Raw genomic sequence first — 24,075 nt, forward strand, 5'->3', positions numbered from 1 at the left:
TTATCCAACCCGCTATATCCTAACTACAGGGTCACGGGGGTCTGCTGGAGCCAACACAGGGCGCAAGGCAAGAAACAAACCCCGGGCAGGGCGCCAGCCCACCGCAGGGCACACACACACACACACACCAAGCACACACTAGGGACAATTCAGAATCGCCAAGCTGGAGTTGCTACTAAAGGAGCTTCTACAATACTGAAGGAAGGGTTGGAATATTTCTAGGAATTAAGAGATTTCAGTTTTTGAAGTTTAATCAGTTTGCAAATATTTCTGAAAAGATGTTTACACTTGTTGTCGTTTTTGGTTTTAGTATTTTTTTTTCATTGTGCTACACGTCCCGTGACAGTGAAATACTCATGACCGTGCTCGGACGATCATGTGATCGATTTCCCATCAAATGCCTTCAGCAGAGCTTCTGTGCATTCCTATTGGTCAGGATTCTCATCACCAGGGGTCAAGCCAACTGCCTCTGGGGGTTAAATATCCAGTGTCCCTCAATGTATATCCATCCATCCATCATCCAACCCGCTATATCCTAATTACAGAGTCACAGGGGTCTGCTGGAGCCAATCCCAGCCAACACAGGGTACAAGGCAGGAAACAAATCCTGGGCAGGGCGCCAGCCCACCGCAGGGCACACACACACCAGGGACACTATAGGATCACCAATCCACCTAACCTGCATGTCTTTGGACTGTGGGAGGAAACCCACGCAGACACGGGGAGAACAAGCAAACACATATGTGAACCCAGGTCTCCTCACTGCGCTACCCACTGCGCCACCGTGCTGCCCCTCAATGGATATTCAAAACAAAAAAAGTAATGTAGTGGGTGGGTATCATTTAGCGGGGGGATGCCAGATGAAAATTGGGCTTTTTCATTTGTGTTACTTTGATTTCTGTTTTTTTTTTTTTTTGGTTACCATCATCAGCGTCCATTGATAAAAGTCCTTATCAACGTCTTGATCTTTTTGGGTTTGATGGGCAAAAATGGCAAATGTGTCCACGTCAAATGTACAGAAAGTAAAGGGGGGGGGCCAAAGACCTTCTCAGGCCACAGTACCTAAAATGCCAATGACACTAACTGAGCTTTAATCTCAATTAGGGAGACCCCATGGAGCCCACAGATGTAGACCACCGTGATGCATAACAGCGCCAAACCTGTCCAATTTGCATAAAAAAGTACAATAATGGGCCCGCTCGGCAAATTAGCCTCGGAGCAGATGGATACGCGCAAACGCAGCTTCATTCCTCACTTGTAAATTAAAACTGATATTTGCTTACAGGATCCGTGGTTGGGTTGAGGTCCCCTGGCATGGAACAAAGCGGCAATGCAGAACGCCCACCAGGAGGGTCGGCACGGTGACATTAATTCCAGTCAAAAGCGGATTTATTCTGGTGGGTTTTGGAGTTAAATGACTTCATTTGTATTTCAAATGCTGGTTAAAAGATTAAAAAAAAGAAGAAGGTGGGGCTGAAATCATTTATTAAGGACGATTCTTTGCATGTACTTTAAACCGCTGTTTTTTAATTTCATATTTGCCAACGAGATTTATGTTTTGAACAAAAAAAAAAAGTAGGACCCCATCTGTTAATATGCTTTTAAATGCTGGACCCCTCATAATTTCAAAAAAAGTATGAATCCCCCCAGGAATGCTGCACTGCACCTCTTCCATCGGTCTTATGTGTATTATATATTATATATACGTCATCCGCAAGACCCCCCTCAACATGCAGGTGCAGGAGCAGACAGACGTCTTATAATGGAAGACCTCCAGACACGGGAGTCTGTGGTGGGCCGGCCTTGTCCAAGACTGCTGTCCGCCTTGATGGCCACCAGACCCTCACATCTGGACATCCCCTTCCACAACCTGGCGCACTAAGATAGAGTTGGCATCCCCCATAATGGCTTCCATTCTTATTTAATTTTATAGTGCGTCTGTGGGAATCTGTGCCCAATTCAGCCAAAAGATCATTTGTGAGGTTGGGCAAAAAGATGTGCCTCACCATCACCGTTCCAATTCATCCCATCCAAAGGGTCATCCTGTGGTATAGAGGGTCCACGGCTCTGAAAAAAAGGCTGTTTTAAATAAATAATTTGGTGCGCTCGTGCTGGGGAGTGGAGCAGGGGCGAGCAATCTGTTAAAACGTTGGCTCTGTCGCCGGGTTGGTGCGAGGCGGTCAGCCAATCATGTGTTGCCTTGCTGGTACGTGCGAGTGGTCTTATCGATCGTCTCACTTGCAACGGCTCCCCACAGTATAAAAGGGGAGTACAAGATCAGAAAGAAGAGGAACGAAAAACTGGAGGTTAAGGGAATAGAGAGAGAGAGAGAGAGAATGGAGAAGGCAGAAGGAGCCGGTGCGAGAGAGTGAGTGAGTGAGTGAGTGAGTGAGTGAGTGAGTGAGTGAGTGAGTGAGCGAGTGTGCGAGTGTGCGAGTGAGTGAGTGAGTGAGTGAGTGAGTGAGTGAGTGAGCGAGCGAATGATTGACACCCGGGGGCCAAAGGAGCGATTGGCCAGTTGAGCAACTTCAAGGAGCCAGAGTGATACGTGTTAAAAGGGGCGACTCACTGTGTGCGTCCGGGAAGGCAGCAGGGGTCAAGGAGGTACGGATTGGGAGCCCCAGTGCGAGTGCCAACGCCTTTGGGGTCCAGAACCAGAGTGGGAGCCTCGCTATAGCCATGGAATGGCAGGGACCCTGACCTGTGGATGGTTGGCTGTGTCTGTGTCCCATATAAGCTAAGATAAGCAGAGGAGACATCAGTTGTAAGAAAGACGCACCAGGCTTTTAGAAAAGGACGGTTTCCTGCCAGATGGTTTTTAACCTCGAGTTTTCTGTTTTTACCCGCCACCTTCAACTTTTATTGGATTATTCATATATTGAGCATTTGGATGCACTGCACTTTTGTTTTGATTAGTTTTAGTAAATGCACTGAGCCCTCTTTTCACCTTCCCCTCACTTTGTATGGTGTCCTCATTTGCTCGGCTCATCCTGTGGAAATGTTATTGGTGGTGGGACCCTGTAGTGTGGGGCCGACCCGCACACACCGTCACACATCTCAAGGTTGAGGTCAACGCTCCATGCAGGCCACTCAACTTCCTCCATGTCTTCATGGACCTGACTTTGTACTCAGTGGAACAAGCCATACTTCAACAAACGGAAAGCACACAACTTTCGAAAATATATTTGCATGCTGGGGTATCCTTCACTGAAACCAAGGGGACGAGCCCAAATGCGGCCATTAACCCCCCCTCCACCAAACTTTACAGTAGGCACTGTGCAGTCCGGGACGTAGCATTCTGCTGGCATCAGTCAAACCCAAGACTGGTCCATCAGACCGCCAGATAAGAGAAGCGTGGTCCTTCCATTCAGAGAACACATTTCCACTGCTCCAGAGTTCAACACCTGGCATTGTTCACACCTGGCACTGCCCACAGTGATCTAAGAGTTCAACACCTGACATTGCCCACGCTTGGCACTGCCCACAGTAATCTAAGAGTTCAACAACAGGCTTTGCCCATGCTTGGCACTGCTCACAGTGATCTAAGAGTTCAACACCTGGCATTGGCCATGCTTGGCACTGCCCACAGTGATCTAAGAGTTCAACACCTGGCATTGCCCATGCTTGGTACTGCCCACAGTGATCTTGGGCTTGGCCATGGAAACTCACGTCATGAAGCTGTTGACACTAATTTGACAGTGTCACTCACGTGTGCATGGGAGGCAGCTAAAGGGCTCAAGAGAAGGAAGGTAATTCCATGCTGGACCAGCGGGTGGCAGAGTGTACTGATCCTATCTCTTTCTCCCCACTTCAGAGTGGAGTCCGCAGCTACCAGCTTAGTTCTGTTTGGATTCATCTCTGTAAAGACATCACTGCAACTTATTGTGTGTTAATCTACACAAAAACGGTCAAATTATAGGGAGCTACCAAGGTGCCACCCCAACCCCTTTCCCTGTGGTCTCTGCGTCATTTCACGCCACGCAATGCACTGGTGAGCCCACATCTGGAGCGGAGTGCTGTGTGCAGTTACCTCAGGCCTCATTTATAAAGGCTGCGTACGCACAATAAACGTCTCGAAGTGTGCGCATAGAACTTCTCACAGAAATGTTGGGATTTATACAAGAAAACATGATGGGGGAACCGGTGAATATTTACGGCAGGTCTGACCCAAGTGGACGCGACATTTCGAAGAAACTGGGAGATGATGACTCGCTCAATCAAGCAGGCCAGCACAGCCAGACCACTTAAGTGACGACTCGCATGTTTAACAATTAATACCACTAAGCCGTTATTGTAATGAGGTGACAAACACGACGACTATGATGTTCAGACTGCATTTGTGTTCCCTTTTAAGAGGGCCAATGCTGCGTATTTGCACTGAAGAACGTTTTCCAGTTTGTTGTCAATTTATATCGCCTACCTGTTGTCACCTCTTGGGGAACTGGCCGACAGGTCGGGGACATCTCAGGCAAGCTATGAACTGACTGGCGAGGCACTACATCTAATTTTTGTATGCCAACATAAAAAGTCCATTTGCACTCGTGTCCGGTTCTCCTAATGTAAACGGAGTAACTGACTGCACTCATATTCCAATAAGGGCACCTATTGAGAATGAAGCTGCTTTTGTTAACCATGAACAGCAAAATTCCATTAATGCACAAGTCATTTGTGATGCCAAGGTGTGGTTCGCAAAACGCTGCCTCAGTGGTGGCCTGGGTGGGCCCACGATTCATTTATTTTGAGGATGAGGAGCTTTGGCAGACATGACGGATGGCTTGTTGGTGAGGTCACTGGCTGAGCCCTCAAGTGTTTCATCACAGCCCTTGTTATTTATCGTGACAGCAATGACGTCATGACATATGCCATGTGATAGCGGCTACCCACTCAGACGTGGCGCCTTACGTCCTTCCTTGACCCCCCCCACAGAGCGCCAAGGGGAGGCACTATAATGGCGCATACGCTCTCAGTTGCAGAGTGCAGTCAAATTCAATTAAAATACAGGAGGCGGGGTCTCGATGAGTCAGGAGGGAGGTGCTTTACCGGCCAATGAAGTTCTGTGGCATCGACATTGCATATGCATGAGGTTAATTAGCATGCTCCGTAACTGAATGCTTCGAGGCGTGTTAATGTACGCACATTTACAAAGTGACTGTGACTTATAAGCAGTAAATTACGTAGAAATGTGCGTACGTCACTTTTTATAAAACTGAATTTTTCTGATGTGCGCATATTTTCACACTTTATACATTTTTATAAATGAGGGCCCTGGTCGCCACACTACAAGAAAGACATAGCAACACGTGAAGCTGTGCGGAGAAGAACAACCAAGTGCATCATGGGACTTCAGGACATGTCCTACTGAGACAGACTCAGAGAGCAGAGAGGTGACAACTTGGGGACCTCATCCAGGACTTTGAAAATCTCACTTCATTCATTCAGCTTAACGGTGAATCACGTAGTCGGACGCCTGTGGAAATTAAGGTGTAGTGCACGTGGGACTGAAAGCTTGGAAAGGGTTGTGGGAATCTAAAAAGCTACTGGGATACGGAGTTGGACTTGTTTAGTTGGGAGCAGAGGTGACAACTCGAGGACCCCAAGCAGATCTTCAAAAACCTCACTAATAAGTTGAAAGAATTAATTTAACGGTGAATCGTGTACTCAAGGACACCGGTAGAAATAGAGTGGATGTGCATCTACGACTAAAGCCAGGAAGCACTTCTTTTACATAAAGAGTTGTGGGATTCTGGAACAAACTACCGAGACATGGAGTTGAAGCAGAAACCTTGAGACCTTTTAAGAAAGATCTGGATGGGATAAGGAGACAGCAGTAAGTAAAAAAAACGAGCTCAATGGGCTGAAAGGTTGCCCCTCGTGTGTTAAATTTCTTATGTACTAAAAAGAAGGCGCCTTAAAAGAGGAACTCTTTAAAGGTGCAATGATCAGTCCGGCCAGCAGGTGGTGCTGTGCCTCCACAATAAAGGCCAAGCTGAGCCACTGCAAGAAGATCTCAGAACAGAACTGAAGCCACAGAATAACACAGCTGGCTTAATGCAATTCAGGGTCATGAGCGGCCACAGCCATCACAGAGACATTGTCACTTTTCTATATTAACTTCACTGGAGTTTGTCCCTTGGGGCCTTTTTCACGAGGTTGCAGGAGCCGAGAGCAAAATTAAACAGGAGTGAGGAGTACATCAGGTAAGCTAATATATGACTTACATTCAATTAAATGAAGTTCTCTGTTTTAATACGTTGTTTATCGAGGCTCCCGAGAGTGATTATGGGTGGCATGCCTGTTGGACAAACAAGTAAGAACTTCATGGTGCTCCGTACACGCGACATTATCAATACTGCAATTACCTGCACTGTGAATCGCCTATTAACTTAACACACACATCTCTGAGCACCCACAGGAAGATCCAGAAAGGAGCACAGACGACAAGCGAGCACAGGGGGTCAGTGAGACGGCAGCACCGGCAACCCTCCACACTACAAGATACGTCACGGACTGCAACCCCGAGACCGAAACAAGCTGGGATAATACGGGAAATGCTAAAAAAATAAAAAGGAGTCGTTTGTAAACTCACAATCCAGACAGACCAGGACAGACGAGTGTTCTACACGGTGGCACATCGCCATTAATTATGAAAACTCATAAGGGTCTGGGCACTGAAGACACGAGTTGGTGAAGTTTTGTAAGTGGAACAGTCCTCCAGTTAACCATTCTGCTGGTCTTCAGCTGTATGGGACCTTCGGTTACCATCTTTAGAAATGACACACTAGACAGGCCAGGACTGCCAATCCTGGAGCCGCAACCACTTGCGATCGGGGCACGATGGGGCTGAGGCCTGACCTCTCATGTGGCGCCTTATCAAATACTTTATGAAAGACAACCAATCTATGATATAGTGCCTTTGAAACTGATGTGTTACATAGTGCCTTTAAGAATGTGTCATTTACAGCTATCTATATATGATACACATCATTTCATATGGTGCCTTTCACATCTGTCTATCTTATATAGTGCCTTATTATCCATGTTAGATTGTTGTTACACTTAAACATGCATTGATTTTCTAATCCATATGTCCATCCTAGGGTTGTGGGTTTTTTTTGGGGGGATAGGGGTGGGGGGTGGTTTTAAACAAACTTAATCACAACAGACTTGGCACATACCGTTGCAGCCAGCCATAGGATCTCCACATTCTTCCTCTTCTTCAAGTGAATATTCTGATAAAGGGTTTCAAGTAATTCTTTGACTTCTGTCTGTACATGAAACTGTGGTAAACCTGTAAGAAAAAAAAATTACAGATGGACTCGATTCTTCATATTTTATTTACTGAATGGCACTATACAAAAACTGAGTAGATGTGAAAGGCACTATATGATAGATAGATAGATAGATAGATAGATAGATAGATAGATAGATAGATAGATAGATAGATATGAATGGCACTATACAAAAACTGAGTAGATGTGAGAGGCGCTATATAATAGATAGATTGATAGATAGATAGATAGATAGAAATGAAAGGCGCTATATAATACAGATATATACTGTAGATAGACAGATAGATAGATAGAAGTGAAAGGCAAAATATATTAAATGGATAGATAATGTGAAAGGCACTATATGATAGATAGATAGATAGATAGATAGATAAATAGATAGATAGATAGATAGATAGATATGTGAAAGGCACTATATAATAGATAGATAGATAGATAGATAGATAGATAGATAGATAGATAGATAGATATGTGAAAGGCACTATATAACAGCTATCTGATAGATTATAAACAGTTTTCACCCCCTTTGAAGTTTTCACATTTTATTTTTATACAACATTGCGTCCCAGTGGATTTCATTTGTCTTTTTTGACACTGATCAACAGAATAAGTGTCCAGAGCAGACAGAGGGAGCACAAATCTCATTTGAGTCCATTAAACAGTCTGATGATTTGTCCTCATTAATGTAGTAAAGTGACAGCAGGAATAAATCATCTAAATAAATAACAAATTCCATTAACAGCTAAGCAGAGTGCATGCAGACCTCCCAGTACCTGAGTTTAAGACCCTTGTGGTCGGGTCACCAGCTACCGCCTCGGTGTCACAGTCAGTGAGTTCCAATAGGATCAGTACTTCCTCTGTCTGTTTTTTTTTTTTAATTTCCATCATTTGTTTTTAATCTCCTTTATTAGATTACAGTGTATGGTGTATACGCCATTTAGTGGAGTGAAAACTGAAATTCATTTCATTGGTTCATGCGAGTGACACCTTATAATGTACAGAGGTGTGTTGTGGGTGACATTATGGGTATTGTGCTCTGCAGAGTTCAGTGTCCAAGATCAGAGCGGGTCACTGTGTAGCGCTAAGGTATGGGATGCACAATCTGTTCGTCTGTTTTGCCAGCAGCTATCTTTGCAGCCCACCACTCTGGAGCTTCGAGTCGACTCCAGCAGGTGCCTACAGAGTCAGGCTGCAGACCTGCAGAGCTCCGCCCAGTTTACACAACAGTTAAGATTAGGGTTGTGGGAGGGTCATGTGAGTGTCCAGTAGGTCAACTCCAAATCATCTCAATTAAAAACAAATCCCATTATTTACTGCTTAATGTCAATCAAATGCTCAACTACTTCCCTCAGCATGGCAGTCAATGGGATTAAATGAGATTAGCACTTCCTCTGCCATCCATCCCTCCATCTGTTCAAACCTTCTTATCCTGATTAGGGTCCTGGGGAAGCTGGAGCCTACCCTAGCAAGCATTAGGCACAAGGTAGCAATAATCCCTGGACAGAGTACCAGTCTATCACAGGGTGAGCACACACACACACACACACACACACACACTTTAGCACAACTTCCTCTGTCATTCTTTTTTCCTTCATATCAATTTTGATATTAAAAATTTTCTTTATTGGGTTGTAATGCTGGTTGAATGCTCCATCTGTTGGAATAAAAAATGCAATGCACTTTACTGGTACACACCCATCTGGTGTCTTGTAATACTTGTGTTGGGAATGATGTCCTAGAGTGGGCATGTAGTGAATGACGTTTTTAGGTGTGACACGTTGGTGTTATTAATGCTGTTTGCCTTTCGTTTTTCCCAGACTTTCCCAAAGTGATAATAATAATAACAACATACAGTTTGTTTTCTACAGGTTTTCTGGTGCAGTGGTTTGATTTCGGTTTTTATATTTTACAATTTTTCCCCATCTTTTTTTGATGTCATTTTGTTCTTCTCCCATAAACCGCTATGTCGAGGTTAGCACATCGCCCGTTGTAATGGGAATCCTTCCCACAATCCACCTGGTTTTCGTGATGGTGATGCAGTTGGAGCGACTCTTAAAGGTCAACTCTCGCTGAAGTCGTACAGTAGGCATTGTGAACTAAAGTTACACTTGACTGAATTCACCATCCATTCTCCTAAACCTGCTTTTTCCAACTTGAACCGGAGCCCACCATGGTAGCCATAGGCCCAGTGTAAGAGCAGCCCACCAGGGGGCGCTGATTAACAGATGAGTACAACCACACACACCAAAACAGCGGAATGCTACGTGGCGCCGACGCATAGGAGGGAAGGAAAAGAAGCAAAGCCTTGAACTTACATTCTGCTGGCACCTTTTCACTTAATAACCTGTAATATTCTTTTAAAATTTCATAGTTTTCTTGATTAATTTTTTCTTGCAGAGAGATGTCGCCAAACCTGAGGAGATAAAAGAACAAAACAATAAATTAGTGAAGGAAAAAGAAGTTCCCCTGTCCCTTTTGCAGCCTTGGTTTTATTTTGGCCTGAGAAACCCGTGAAGCCTGCTTGTGGAGTTTGGGACCCGGCAGCTGGAGCCTTGACGTCATTTTATGAGTTACTACGAGCGGGGCAGTTTGTGACTTACTTGCATGTCCGATGAAACAAAGAATGCATTCAAATTGTCAAAGTAACATATAAACTATTAAACACATAGAAAATGGCCCGATCACGTTTTTAGTAATGTGTATATAGTAATGTGAATGAGAGTTTCAGACATGTCCAAAAAAAAGGGTGTGAGGCCTCCAAAGTGAGCCACAAAGCAGGACCTTCACCATCCTGCCCAGATAAGGTTCACCCCAAGCCAGCTAGTCCCCAACTCATACCTGCTGGCTTCGGCCTACACAGATCCAAAATGGGGAGTTGACTTTAACAGCTCACTAACATCCCAAAATTTACAAAAGAATGCCTTAACTCTTTTAGGGCGGATGTCGACTTTTGTCGACAGGAGGGGTTGAGGGCGCATGTCGACTAAAGTATTAGAGGGCGATAATCAGCTGTTAATGGCGACAAATCTCACTGTCACGTCACAGGCATTCCCTCTGTGCTCGGAGACTCGGCAACTAATCCTAGCGTGTGCGTGAGTTGCGAAATGTAAACAATGGCAAGATGGCATCGACATGTGACAATGGAGCGAAGCGAGGGCAGAAAAGAAAACACTCGGCAGACAATGTTTTGCGCATTATCGCGGAGTCGGACTCTGATTTTTCAGAATCGGATATTATTGGCAGTGATCAGGAGATCAAGCAACAGAGTGAGAAGCCGGCATCAGCTGATCAAACACCAGCCGATGCCGCGCCAGCGGATCTGCTGCCAGTTGAGCGCCTTCGCGCAGCCAATGCGTGGGATAAATACACAGACATTGATCCGTTGAGAGCCGAACTGGCTGCTGGACTTCACAAGACGGCATGGCTCGCTGTTGGACACGACAGATCACCAGCTGCTGTACTTCAGGCTGCTCTCTGCTGATGCTGCTTTTCAGCTGCCGTCAGACGAGACAAACAGGTAGGCAGAGAAATGTTTTGAATCGCGGACTGCGTTTGCATCGCATTCTCGTTTTTCAAAGTGTAAACCCACAAATAAAGACGAGATGAAGCGTGCTGTGGTATTACAAATAGAGATGGGACAGAACTGGTGATATAACTTCAGGGAGCATTGGTCCAAACGTGCTTTGTCCCCTGGTGGATTTGGACAGGTTATGCAGCATGGTGACAGGTACGTGCTGCTGCAAAGTTTGATTCACTTCTGTAATAAACAGAAGCAAATCCCATGGGGTGAGCCAGGCTATAATGCCATGCATAAGTTCATAAAGTTTCATAAGATGAAAAGAGGTGACAATACGGTTTTCATGCGGGCAGAAAACTTGGTGGCAGTGGAATGGCACGATGGCAAAAGGGTGCAGCAACAGACAATTGAAAAGTAGGCACCAAAGCAACACGTATTGTAAGCAGTGCAATGTGGCAATGACTGAAATTGGCTGCTTTGAGCGACATCAGACTTTGCTGTGTAAAATGTATGTGATATGTATGTGAAATCATAGAGTATGCAGGCTCATACAACAACATGCAAGACAGTAACGCTTGTCAAAAGTAAATATTTTTTGTTGATTTGATATGTTAAACAATTGCTTTGTGTTCTTTTTTAAAAAATGTTAGTTTTTGGAAAGATATTCAGCCCTGGAGATAAGAAACAAAAAAAAAATTAGCCCTAAAAGAGTTAAAAAGGGAGAGGTAAACTGTAAACCTCTGGCTTATTTAGACATCTCAAAAGATGAATCTTCATAAATATAGAAATGCACTTAAAGTTAAAAAAAGGGGACAATAAAAATGTTAGACAAGAGGTAAACAAATCCAAGTCTGTAATCCAATGAGCAGAAACCAACAATTCAGCCACAAATCCAGAAAGAGGAACTCAATGACACACTGCTGACCAAATATAAAGGCAAAGGGAGGAGCCAACAGCAGTGATGTCACGGTGGTCCCACCCCCTACGTACAAGGAATGGTGACGGTACATGAATAGTAAATAAGAAACAAACACATGAAAAATAATAATTCAAAAAACAGGGAAGAAACCCGGGCTAAAACCTCACATTAGGGGCGATTCATGCAGGAATCTGGAAAATTCCAGAGGATCACCTTCTAAGGTATGCACTACTACTCCAGGAAGGGGGGTGGCGCTGCTGCTAAGAGTTTCATCACCATTCTCCGCAGCTCTGAGAAGTGAGGGTCCATGACCCACCCATGGTGCCCAGAGAAGGCCCCGCCCCTTCCGGGAGGAGGCGCCTCATTTGAACCTGGGCCTGTGACAGGACGGAGCTCTCCAACCTGACCTGTTCAGAGGGCAACCCTCACATGAGCTGTCTGAGGCTTTTGGAGTGCCAGCTTCTTGTGTTGCCCCACCATGCATTTGTTTTGTTTTTTTTCCTGTTTTGAATTAAACGGGGTTGCCCGGGTGGCACCCCCAACTGTTCCTCTGAACTCCTCCAACTTTCTGATTCCACACTGTCCAGGTTTCTCCTGCTTTTTGTTCAGCCTTTCCTAAAATCCCCTTCATCAAGTGAACAAGACCTAATTACCATTAAATGCAACGATTTATTTAAAAAAATACTGTCATCTGAAGGGAAAAAAATAACAGCTTCTGCATGGTTGGCGGCCATACGTTACCTCTCGGCGAGTGTCTGCTGCTGATTGATGCCCACGTTAAAGAGCACCGGGTGCACGTGTAAGGGGCCGCCTTCCTTGATCTCCTCAGGTAACGACTCGAAAGCCTCTCGAGGTAACGGCACTTGGACGGTGTAATGGTCCCTGGATGAGAGACAGACAGACAGAGAGGAGGACACACTGTGTTACTTGGCACAAACGACAGCACGCCCGTGATATGGGCAGGAGAGGTCATCCACCCGAAGCTAAGCATGTTCAGACCTGGCCAGTACTGGGATGGGTGACCACCTAGGAAAAAGATTAGGGTTCTACTGGAAGAGATGTTGGTGAGACTGACAGGGGGGGGATCGCAATTCCCAAGAGTGCAGTGACAGGGACACTTTGGTGTCATTTGGATGAGATGTAAAACCGAGGTCCTGACTCTCTTTTGTCATAAAAGACCCCTGGGGCATCCTTTTCACTCAGAACGCATACGCGCACGCATCATGGCTCCCTAGACTTCCAGCATAATACCAGTGCTTGATACCTACAGACATTTTCAGAGGACCCCTCCATCATAGGCTGCATTAATAATGGAGACGAGTTGAAGTACAGGAAGGCTATGGAGGACTTTGTCTTCTGGTGCACGGAGGAGCAACCTGCAACTCGGCCTCAGCAAGACAGACGAGCTGCTGGATGACTTCTGGCATGCCAAGGAGTCTCTGAGACCACCAGTCACCATTTAGTGGGGGGGACATGGAAGCGGTGCAGAGCTACAAGTACCAGCAAACTGGACTGGTGTGACAACACAAGAAGGACGAGAGCAGAGACTCGGGTCTTTTGGCGAATGTAGAGAGCTGCTGGAAATGTTCTACCAGTTCTACACCGCAGTGTCCTGGGGAAGCAACTCGAGCTCCAAAGAAGCACAAAGCCTGAATAAACTTATCAGCAAAGCCTGCGCCATCACAGGGCAAACCCTGGACACACCACTGGAAACAGCTGTGGAAAAAAGGAGAGTGGCAAAATTAGGTGTGAGTGAGGAGGGCGTGTCTCTTGGATTTGCACAAATAAGTCGGTACCGCAGCCAAACTATGATACTTAGCACTTTGAGAGAAGTCGCAAAATCAACCGGAATGTTCAAGCAAATTCTGGAAGAAAAATTCCGATCCAAATCCGTTAAGTAGTTCAGTCGTGATAAGTGGACAGACATACAAACAGACAGACGTTGGATTTTACGTATAGAGAGAAGCACAGGACGATGATGCAGCGTCCCGGCGATAAAGGATCCCGCAGTCCGTCACTGTGTCACAGAGCACAACCGTTAAGTCTGGGGTGTCGGGAGGAAGCATTGCTTTGCCTGATAACATCGAGCAGAAAAGACCCCCAGAGGAGCTTCTTAGCATACTGTGGCACAAGGAGCCTGAGAGAAGAGAGAGAGAGCGCCTCCTGGAGGGGATGGGGGGGATTTTTTTTTTCTCATGATGGCTCCCAATTTTGCCACTCTCCTTTTTTCCACAGCAGTTTCCAGTGGTGTGTCCAGGGTTTGTCCTGTGATGGCGCAGGCTTTGCTGATATTTAATTTTACACGTGTGTATTTACTACAACTTACATTTTAAGTTTAATATGTAAATTGAATAAATATATATTTACTGAACATGCGTGTATTATTTTTTTATTTATTTTTTCTCCAGCCGTCTGGAGTTTTTTTGTTTTTTCTGTCCCCCCTGGCCATTGAACCTTACTCTTATTCGATGTTAATTAATGTTGATTTATTTTGTTTTATAATTGTGTCTTTTATTTTTCTATTCTTCATTATGTAAAGCACTTTGAGCTGCTGTTTGTATGAAAATGTGCTATAGAAATAAATGTTGTTGTTGTTGTTGTTACTCGTTTATTGGCAATGTACGTATCTCGAAGACTATAGAAGTGCTTTCTGCATTGTATATAAAGGCGGCATCTGCGTGCCGCCATTCATTCTGGCAACTAATATAAGGAATGGTGATGATTATTTCGACAGTCAAGTAAAGGTATGGGACCATACTGGACAATCTGTTGGGGGTCTGGAGTCATCAAAAGGTTAAGGACCCCTGATCTAATCTAATCTAATCTAATCTAACAAAGGCTGCAACATAACATGACGGGTAGACTCTAACTGTAAAATAAAAGTTGGGGTAGTCAAGTCTGCTTGTCTCTTTGACGGGTTGATAAGTTTATATGCCAAGAACTACAAACAGTCTGAGAAACTCTGGTCTACACAGTAAAGGGTCCCATAGCGAGGAGGGGGTCATCACCCAATGACTCCTCAACAAAACAGCCAACGTCATCAATGGCCCTCCTGACCTGAATATTAACCCAAACTGACCTCCCAGTGCGCAGGCCGACTTCTACAGCAGACGCTCAGAGGGGCTGCGACTTCAGGAGGCACCTTGTTGCTGCTCAGGCCTGAGGGCCGAGTGGCCTTAATTGAAACAGCAGGCCCCTCCAAAAGGGGAGCAAGCCAACAAATAAAAAAAGACAGAAAGACGCAAGCAAAGGCAAGAAGAAATGAAAAACATCACCCGAGGGAAACAGTCCATCATTACGCTGATATTTATTATGTGACAGGATAAAGCACCCTCCTCCTACCACCCGCCCACCGCCACCACCACCACCGCAGACCCTGAGAGATAAAAAAAAATTAATAATGATAATAAATAAATAAAAGTACAAAGAAAGCCTTGGCATCTTACCGCCTTCCGGTGACAACTGGCTGCAGCTCGTTGGGCTCATCAGATTTGGCTTCCGCGATTCTAAATGTCACCCTTCGCAAGTCTGAAATGCCAACCACCATGTCCTCCAGCATTCCAATCTCTTCACCTGAACACAGAAGCAAAAAAGCCCTCGTGAGGCGAGCACGGGCAGTTCATAAATCATGTCAGTCGCCACCACCAAACAAAGCAGGCCGCCATTATCCTTCTCGAGTGGGCACAGACATGAAGGTGGCAGATTTCCGTTATTCTTAACCACCAAAAAAAGGTTTCCATCTAATGACACTTTTGTCAGTTACAGAGAGGGTGGGCTGTTGAAGTATTTCTCAGGGGCATGAGGTGCCAAGCAGGAATGAAGACATGGCACACTTGCACACACACTCTTAGATGTACAATATTGGGCCAGTTCTGTGGGGTCAATAAACCAAACTGGGGGCTTATCATCATAATTTAACATGTTCTAAGCTCACAGTCCCAAAAACACTAGAGGGGGACATCACTGTCAAACCCTGGCTAGTAAGAAGGGCAAATGCAACATCTTTAAAAAAAAATAAATAAATAAAAATAAAAGGTTTTGGATTTGTTTTTGATTTGACTAGAGGGCTCCGGCCCCTGCCCGCCCACCCCCGGGTTTGGTTATCCGGATATACAATTTCAAGAGATTGTTATTTTCATCGGGAATTGTTACCTACTCTTTCGATTCTATGTTGTTATTTTCAATTTGATTTCTCAAGTGATTACTTTTCATGTCTTGCTTGGCCTTCGACTCATTTCTTCTTACTTGACTTTGACTTTTGCCTCTTGTCTGGGATTCGCTCATTTCGCTTTATTTTTATTTCCTTTTGTTTGCCTTTTGCTCACGTCTAACTGTTTTCGCAAGAAATTAGTTTTCTGTTTCCCTGCCGAGTCAGGACAGATACAAACGACCACTGAAAGGACTCAGACTTGCTCATTAAGATCGATTTTGCTGTGTTTGCCAACCTCTTGGACAGATGGTAATGGGGCAATCCCTTCAATTTCAGTTCCCTGGGTTACTCGCATGACCAAATCAGCATGTCTTAAGTTTCGTTAAAATCTGTGATGATGAGGTCCAAAAGTGTGGTGACTGGACCTGGAATGACCCAATTCTTCATTCATCTTACAGTGGAGCTGGGAAGTCAGAAGTCACAACTACGCCATTTCGCAACCTCCACGCATTCGCGCTGCTCAAGTAGAAGTGTAGACATAGTTGTCCCTGTGAAAGCAGGTGCTTGGCTGGTGCTTGTTAATTAATAGTTCTATAGTCGCGATCGAAGAAGAAACCGAAGAGCAAAAAAGGCCCAATAAGTACGTTGTTATGTCTAAAATAAAGATTTTTACACTCTTGGCATTGATAAACAGCACTATTACTGCTTGGAAGCTGCAACTAAAAAGGTCTACAAAGCCACGAAAAGTACAAAGAGTAGTCTGAAGGTAGGTCTGAAGTAGAAATGTTAACATTTACCTTCGCAATATTCAGTTGTACGGATTACGGGGATTCATTTAAATTCTTCTAGTGTGTAACCACAAGGGGGTGCCAGAGAGCTCCAAATCTCCTCAAGACACCATAATGCCCAGACACACTTCCAGCTCAAATAAAGGGTTTTATCAAACACTAGCCCACTGTCCCCCGACTTAACTCCATTCATGTCAGGCAGTGGGCTTTCTCTTGTCCCAGTCACCTGGAGCACTTTGGAGTTTTGTGAAAACCAGGCCTGTTGTCCCCAGGCAACGCCCTCTGGTGGTCCCCAAAGACCCTGACAGTACTGTATTTTTGAACTCCATTTCCCATGCAATCCTAATTGAGTTTAACCCCGACGCACACTGCCACCTGTTGTGTGGGGGAATGACCTGCTCCTAGTAAGCCCATTTTCCCGGTCCTTCCATTACAGCCTCCTGGTCGGGTATGAAACCTTCTGTTATCCTGGCTCAGGATGCCCAGCCTTCCTCCAGGTCACTCACAAGTGTTACTGTACTTACTATCCACGGCGTATACCGCCATCTTTAATTGACATCATAAGCTGAAGTCAGACAAATTCGTATTTGAGAGACCAGACCGGACTTTGTGAGTAGGAATTGCGAGTTTGGGGTACGTTTTCTTTCTGTTTTCCGAGTGAGTTCCGAGTTTTAGTCGAATGTGGGGCAAATACCGAGTTTCCGGAGTCATAAATTGCATATGAAAATCCTACAAAATGCAAAGCTACGAGTCGGACAATTCGGGGAAAAAACGAAGCTAACTGAATTATAAAACTATTTTTTATTTTGTTTTATAAAATTAAATAAATAAATAAATAAATAACCTGGTCATTCAGAAAAGCCATTTTTGTGGTTGAAGTTTTAATATGTTAAGTTTGCTTTTTTATTTCAGAACATTTGTTTTTAGCATTTAATAAAGAAAATTAAATGTTGGATAAAAATAATCAAAAACAACATCTTGATAACTTAATGGACCAAAAGATGCAGAGAAGAGAAACAGTTCATCTTTAATTGCAGATGAAGTAACAAATCAAAAGCAGCTTCTCACTTTTCCCAATAGTCCGACCAGAAGCTCGCGCGTCACAAACTGGAGCTCAGGAAACTCGGAGAGCACATGAGCGCAGCACTACTTTAAAAATCGTCCAACACTACGCCGACAATCTTACGACCAAAGACTTGTCCCCACTGGGCTCGTCCATCTCTAAAATGGACTTTCTGAGGCTGCACCTTTAAATCTCGGGGTCCCCCGTCTCAGCAAATGTGATCTGTGATGAACGCGCGTTCTACAAATCAATTCATCAGCCTGCTCATTAGCATACGTTAATGGCCTCCCAAGCCACACGAGTCCTGGCCAGCTGTCTCACCGAGTCTGCGAGGAGTCGCTCATAATGGAGAGGAGCACAACACGGCGCCACGCCGGCCTGCTTGCCGACTACGCCGCAGCGGCTTTGCATTTTAGCTGTTCCACCACGCGCCAAGAAATTCATAAGTACGGCTCGTCTAATTTGGAATCATCCATTAGCTGTCCACAAAATAAACAAACATCTGGATGAAACATCTGCAAGCATCTGGAAGCTGGCACACCGTTTTTGATTTGAAGCACTTTTCTTAATTAGTTCCATTTTTCCTTTGTAACTTAAATGCAAAACTGTAAAATAATAATAAAAAAAAAATTATTCTAAAATATCCCCCTCCCCCTCCATAAAAGAGGCAGTCCATTTTCTTCACTGCTGGCACGTTTCATGCTACTGTGTGGCTACACGTTATTTATCTTTTTAGTTTTTACAGATGTGTTTCATTATAACGTAAGCTTGGTGGGATTGGCGCCAGCTTCTCCCCACCAAAGTCCCGCTCTACAGAAGTGGGTTCTTGGCAACATCAGAACCATGGTGGAAACCAACACCAGATGGGAATCAGCCCACCACAAGAGATGTGTGGACTTTCCCTGTACTCCTGATGTCCACCAGAGGAGATGTGTGGAGTTTTCATGTACTCCTGATGTCCACTAGAGGAGATGTGTGGAGTTTTCATGTCCTCCTGGTGTCTACAGCAGGAGATGTGTGGACATTTTATGTCCTCCCGTGTCCAACACAGGAGATATGTGGACTTTTAATGTACTCCGGATGTCCACCAGAGAAGATGTCTGGACATTTTATATCTTCCCGGTGTCAACCACAGGAAATGTTTGGACATTTTATGTCCTCCCGGTGTGCACCACAGGAGATGTGTGGACTTTTCATGTTCTTCTGGTGTCCACTGGGGTCATTTAAGGGTAATTGAGGTCTCCTTCCATATCCCAAAGAAATGCATACATACAGCAGATTCAATAAAGTATCAGAAAGTATCGAGACCCCATCAGTTTCTGAGCACTTTTCTGTATTGTAGATATCATCTGAAATGGATATGGTTGCCATTTTTTCCCATCAGTCTACACTCGGTAGCCTATAACAGTGAAGACCTGTTTTCACAAAGGTTGTCAAATTCATTAAAATGAAACAACAGAAATCTCTCATTCCTGGACGTATTCAGCCCCATTGCTTTGGCATTCCAAATTTTGCTCAGGTGCCTTCTATTTGCTAAAATTCTCCTTCAGTTTTGGTGAGAACTTGATTGGAGTCCCCTTGTGGCCAGCTGAATCGATTGAATGTCGTTTAGAGTGGCACACGTACACCTGTGTGTACAGAAAGTCCTACAATTCACACAGCATGGTAGGACAGAAACCAATCCATGAAGTCTATGGGACTCTCTTTAGATCTCCACAATCAAAGTGTGGTGAGGTGCAGCTCACAGCAAAAGGACCAACCCCTTTCTACAGGTTTGAGGGTTCCCAGGAGCCCAGCGGGCTCAGGAATTCTGAAACGGATGAAGTTTGGAGCCAGCAGGACAATTCTGAGAGTTGGCTGTCCAGACAAACTGAGTAATCTGACAAGAGGGACCTTAGTCAAGGAGGTGACCAAGAATCAGAGCTTCTGAAGAACCTGTAGGAAATACCATCATCTCAGTAGCACTCTGTCAATCAGGTGTTTATAGTAAGCATGGCCAGATGGACGATAGTCTGGTGTAGAAGTTTGTTAAATGACATTTATAAGACAAGGAGTAAAAAGATTTGCTCGTCTGGTGAGATAAAATCATAACTCTTTGGACTGAACTCACAAAGCAGTGTGTCTGGTAAAGACCACTAACTGCTCATCACCTGCCGAACACGTAACTCCAGTTCTTAAATCCTTACACTGGTTCCCAGTTAAGTTTAGGGCAGATTTCAAAATCTTCCTTTTAACATATAAGTCTTGAAATGGCTGAGGTCCGAACTTATCCTGACTTACAAACCTGAACGTACATTAAGATCTCAAGATGCCGGTCTGCTTATGATTCCAAGGATTATTAATAAATTAACAGTGAGAGGTCGAGACTTTAGTTTCAGGGCCCCAAGGCTGTGGACTGATCTACCTGCTACTACAAGTGGTGTCCCCTTCAGTCTGAGTTTTTAAATGCCAGCTGAAGACTCACCACTTTAATCCAGGATACCCTGACTAGAGCTGCTGATTAGCTATACAGACTGCATCTCTGTTGTTAGTCATTAGTTTAACATTAGCAAAAGTTCACTGACGACACTGCTATGGTGGGCTGCATCAAGGACTTTGTTAAATGGTGCGACTCAAACCACCTACACCTGAACACCAGCAAAACCAAGGACCTGGTGGTGGATTTTAGGAGGACCAGGCCCCTCATGGACCCCGTGATCATCAGAGGTGACTGTGCTGAGAGTACAGACCTATAAATACCTGGGAGTGCAGCTGGATGATAAACTGGACTGGACTGCCAATACTGATGTTCTGTGCAAGAGAGGACAGAGCCGACTATACTTCCTTAGAAGGTTGGCGTCCTTCAACATCTGCAATAAGATGCTGCAGATGTTCTATCAGACAGTTGTGGCGAGCGCCCTCTTCTACGCAATGGTGTGCTGGGGAGGCAGCATAAAGAAGAGGGACACCTCACGTCTGGACACACTGGTGGGGAAGGCAGGCTCTATTGTAGGCACGGAGCTGGACAGTTTGACATCCGTAGCAGAGTGATGGGCGTTGAGCAGACTCATGTCAATCATGGAGAATCCACTGAACAGGATCATCTCCAGACAGAGGAGCAGCTTCAGCGACAGACTGCTGTCACCGTCCTGCTCTAATGACAGACTGAGGAGACCCCACACTATGCGACTCGGGGGGTAAACGTTAACATTATACAAAGTTATTGTCTGTTATACCTGCATTGTTATCACTCTGATATTTAATATTGTTCTTTATCAGTATGCTGCTGCTGGAGTATGGGAATTTCACCTTGGGATTAATTAAGTATCTATCTATCTATCTATCTAACTATTATATAGTGCCTTTAATCTATCTACCTATCTGTCTATCTACAGTATATATCTGTATTATATAGCGCCTTTCATTTCTATCTATCTATCTATCTATTATATAGTGCCTTTCATTATCTATCTATCTATCTATCATATAGTGCCTTTCATATCTATCTATCTATCTATTATATAGCGCCTCTCACATCTACTCAGTTTTTGTATAGTGCCATTCAGTAAATAAAATATGAAGAATCGAGTCCATCTGTAATTTTTTTTTCTTACAGGTTTACCACAGTTTCATGTACAGACAGAAGTCAAAGAATTACTTGAAACCCTTTATCAGAATATTCACTTGAAGAAGAGGAAGAATGTGGAGATCCTATGGCTGGCTGCAACGGTATGTGCCAAGTCTGTTGTGATTAAGTTTGTTTAAAACCACCCCCCACCCCTATCCCCCCAAAAAAAACCCACAACCCTAGGATGGACATATGGATTAGAAAATCAATGCATGTTTAAGTGTAACAACAATCTAACATGGATAATAAGGCACTATATAAGATAGACAGATGTGAAAGGCACCATATGAAATGATGTGTATCATATATAGATAGATGTAAATGACACATTCTGAAAGGCACTAAAACAGAAGTACTATGACATTTATAATTTTTTACTGACCCTCACCTATTCTGTTTCTCTTCTCTGTACTCAAATGTGCCACTTGGTGCCACTGCCCACCTGCCAAGTTGTTCTGCCTGCTTAAGGTAAAGTAATCTCTGATGGAGGATCACAGGAATCTTTGTGTAGAGGGGTCCTTTAATCAGAATGGCTGGCCCAGCGCTGACTCAGCTGTAGAATGGCCAATTGGGGGAGGCAGCTTGATGGTCTCCAGGACTCTGAACAAATCCAAATCCTATATATGGGATATCATCTCCTGTTGAATTCTGCTCCGTACTTGTAATATTTCTATTGCACTAAGGATTACTTGTGTTCTGTTCTGTGTATTGTATTCTATTTACCCCCCATTTTTTTTGACACCTACCCTACCTGGAAAGGGGTCTCACTCTGAACTGCCTTTCCCAAGGTTTCTTCCATTTTTTTCCCTATGAAGGTTTTTTTGGGAGTTTTTCAAGGTCGGGGGGTGTCAGGAGACAGGGCCTGTTAAAGCCCATTGCTGCACTTCAAAAATAAATTGTATTGTATTGTATGTATTGTAATGCCATCTCTGCGGTGAAGCATGGTGGTGACATGGACATGGGGACTGGTCACAACTGAGGGAAGAAGGAATGCAACCAAATACAGAGGGGTACTTGAGGAGACAGAAGCTCCATAGGCCATTGGCACAGTGGTTCACTTGACCCCAACCATTCAGTCAAGGTAATGTTGGAATGGCTATGGGACAAGACTCCAAGTGTCCTTGATGGGCCTACCCAAAGCTAAGACCTGAAGATGGCAGTTCACAGACGCTTCCCATCCCAATCTAACGGAGCGTAAGGGGATCTGCCAGGAAGGATGAAATTATCTACCCAAATCCAGGAGTGAAAAGCCTATAGAGACTTCGCCAAGAAGACTCAAAGCTGGAATTTCTGCCAAAGGGGTTTCTACAAAGTACTAAATGAAGGGTCTCATTACTTCAGGGAATGAGAGATTTCAATTTTGGATTTGTGAAAAATGATTTCACTTTGTCATTTGGGGTTATTGAATGTTGATGGATGGGCAAAAATGGCAAATCTATACATTTCAATCAAGTGTGCAGTGAGTGAAGGGGTCTCTGTATACTTTCTGAATATCCTCTGATTTTAACACCCTCGATTATTTTTTCTTTTTTGTCCTTTTAGTGTGCCAATCATTGCCCGGAACCCTCAAGGTGAGTACTTACTGTAAGTACTGAGGAGACTTTCAAACTGCCCGATGATGCCGACCGTGTGCAGCTGCTGCAAGAAGCCTTTGTCGTCCAGGCCGGCGTACAGTTTCATGACGAACCCACAGGCCAAGGCAGAAAGCTGTAAATGAAAGGAACAAACATTAAATATGGAGAGCACGAGAATCACTGCATTATAACACGAAAGCCAGTTGTACCCTTCGATGTTTGTTTCAGAAGAGCTTTGGAGAAAGACCTCCACAGAGGGAATGGTCAGGTCATGCGCCCTCATTCCTATTTTGGAACTTGTGCCAACAGTCAAACGCCCGGACCTCTGTGGCACTACTTTAAATACGTTACTGGTCATTTGGTGACATGGTGTCACACATGTGTGCCTTGGGGACAACTTAAAAGGCTGTGGTGGTGGTAATTCAAGAGCAGTCCATGATGGCAGTGTATAACAACATTTCTTTCTAGAGCACGTTTTCATACAAACGATGGAGCTCAAGGGTGCTTTACAAGAAAATGAAAGAAAAATGAAAAAATATAAAAATAAAATTAGGCAATACTAATTTAATTAACAAAGAATAAAAGTAAGGTTCGATGGCCTGTGAGGACTGAAAAAAACAAAAAACAAAATCTGCTGGAGTTCAGAGGCCACAAGACCACCCGTCCAGCCCCCATGAATAACAACAGCAAGACACTCAGAAGACTTGAATGTACCAAAGCCACATCGTTGTGTCTCTGGATCAGGGACTTTCTCACTGACAGGCCTCAGGTGGTTAGAATTGGAGATCATACATCAGCCACACTGGTTCTGAACACAGGCACGCCACAGGGTTGTGTGCTCAGCCCAGCACTCTTCACGTTATTTACGCATGATTTCTCTGCCATCCATGCAACAAATATAGTTGTGAAGTCTGCGGATGATACGACCGTGGTGGGTCTCATATCAGGCAATGATGAGAGTCACTACAGAGAGGAGATACAACACCTAGCACTATGGTGCTCCGCCAACAACCTCATCTTGAACACCAGTAACACCAAAAGAGGTCCAGAAGAACAGAACATAAGGAGGCTGTAATGTGTGTGGACAATATCAAGTTCTTGGGTATCCACATCACATCGGATCTGACCTGGTCTTTGAACACATCTCACCTGGTGAAGACGGTCCAAC

At 44.5% G+C, this 24,075-nt stretch overlaps 1 protein-coding gene across 10 annotated transcripts in view; it reads right to left on the bottom strand.

Annotated features, from left to right (window-relative positions):
* Positions 1-24,075, bottom strand: part of inpp4b (inositol polyphosphate-4-phosphatase type II B) — a 506,601-nt gene that overhangs the window by 83,360 nt on the left and 399,166 nt on the right. For all 10 annotated transcript variants that reach the window (XR_005633279.1, XR_005633278.1, XR_005633277.1 and 7 more), the window contains 5 exons: positions 22,917-23,040; positions 15,172-15,298; positions 12,467-12,607; positions 9,605-9,702; positions 7,176-7,288 (listed from right to left, as the gene is read on the bottom strand). Coding sequence is in view for 7 of the 10 variants with exons in the window: in XM_039750186.1 (XP_039606120.1) it covers positions 7,176-7,288; positions 9,605-9,702; positions 12,467-12,607; positions 15,172-15,298; positions 22,917-23,040 (603 nt within the window). In the remaining 3 variants the exon portion in view is untranslated. The remainder of the gene's footprint in view (positions 1-7,175; positions 7,289-9,604; positions 9,703-12,466; positions 12,608-15,171; positions 15,299-22,916; positions 23,041-24,075) is intronic.

The sequence above is a fragment of the Polypterus senegalus genome, chromosome 4 (assembly GCF_016835505.1).
Source record: "Polypterus senegalus isolate Bchr_013 chromosome 4, ASM1683550v1, whole genome shotgun sequence".
NCBI classification, from domain to species: domain Eukaryota; kingdom Metazoa; phylum Chordata; class Cladistia; order Polypteriformes; family Polypteridae; genus Polypterus; species Polypterus senegalus.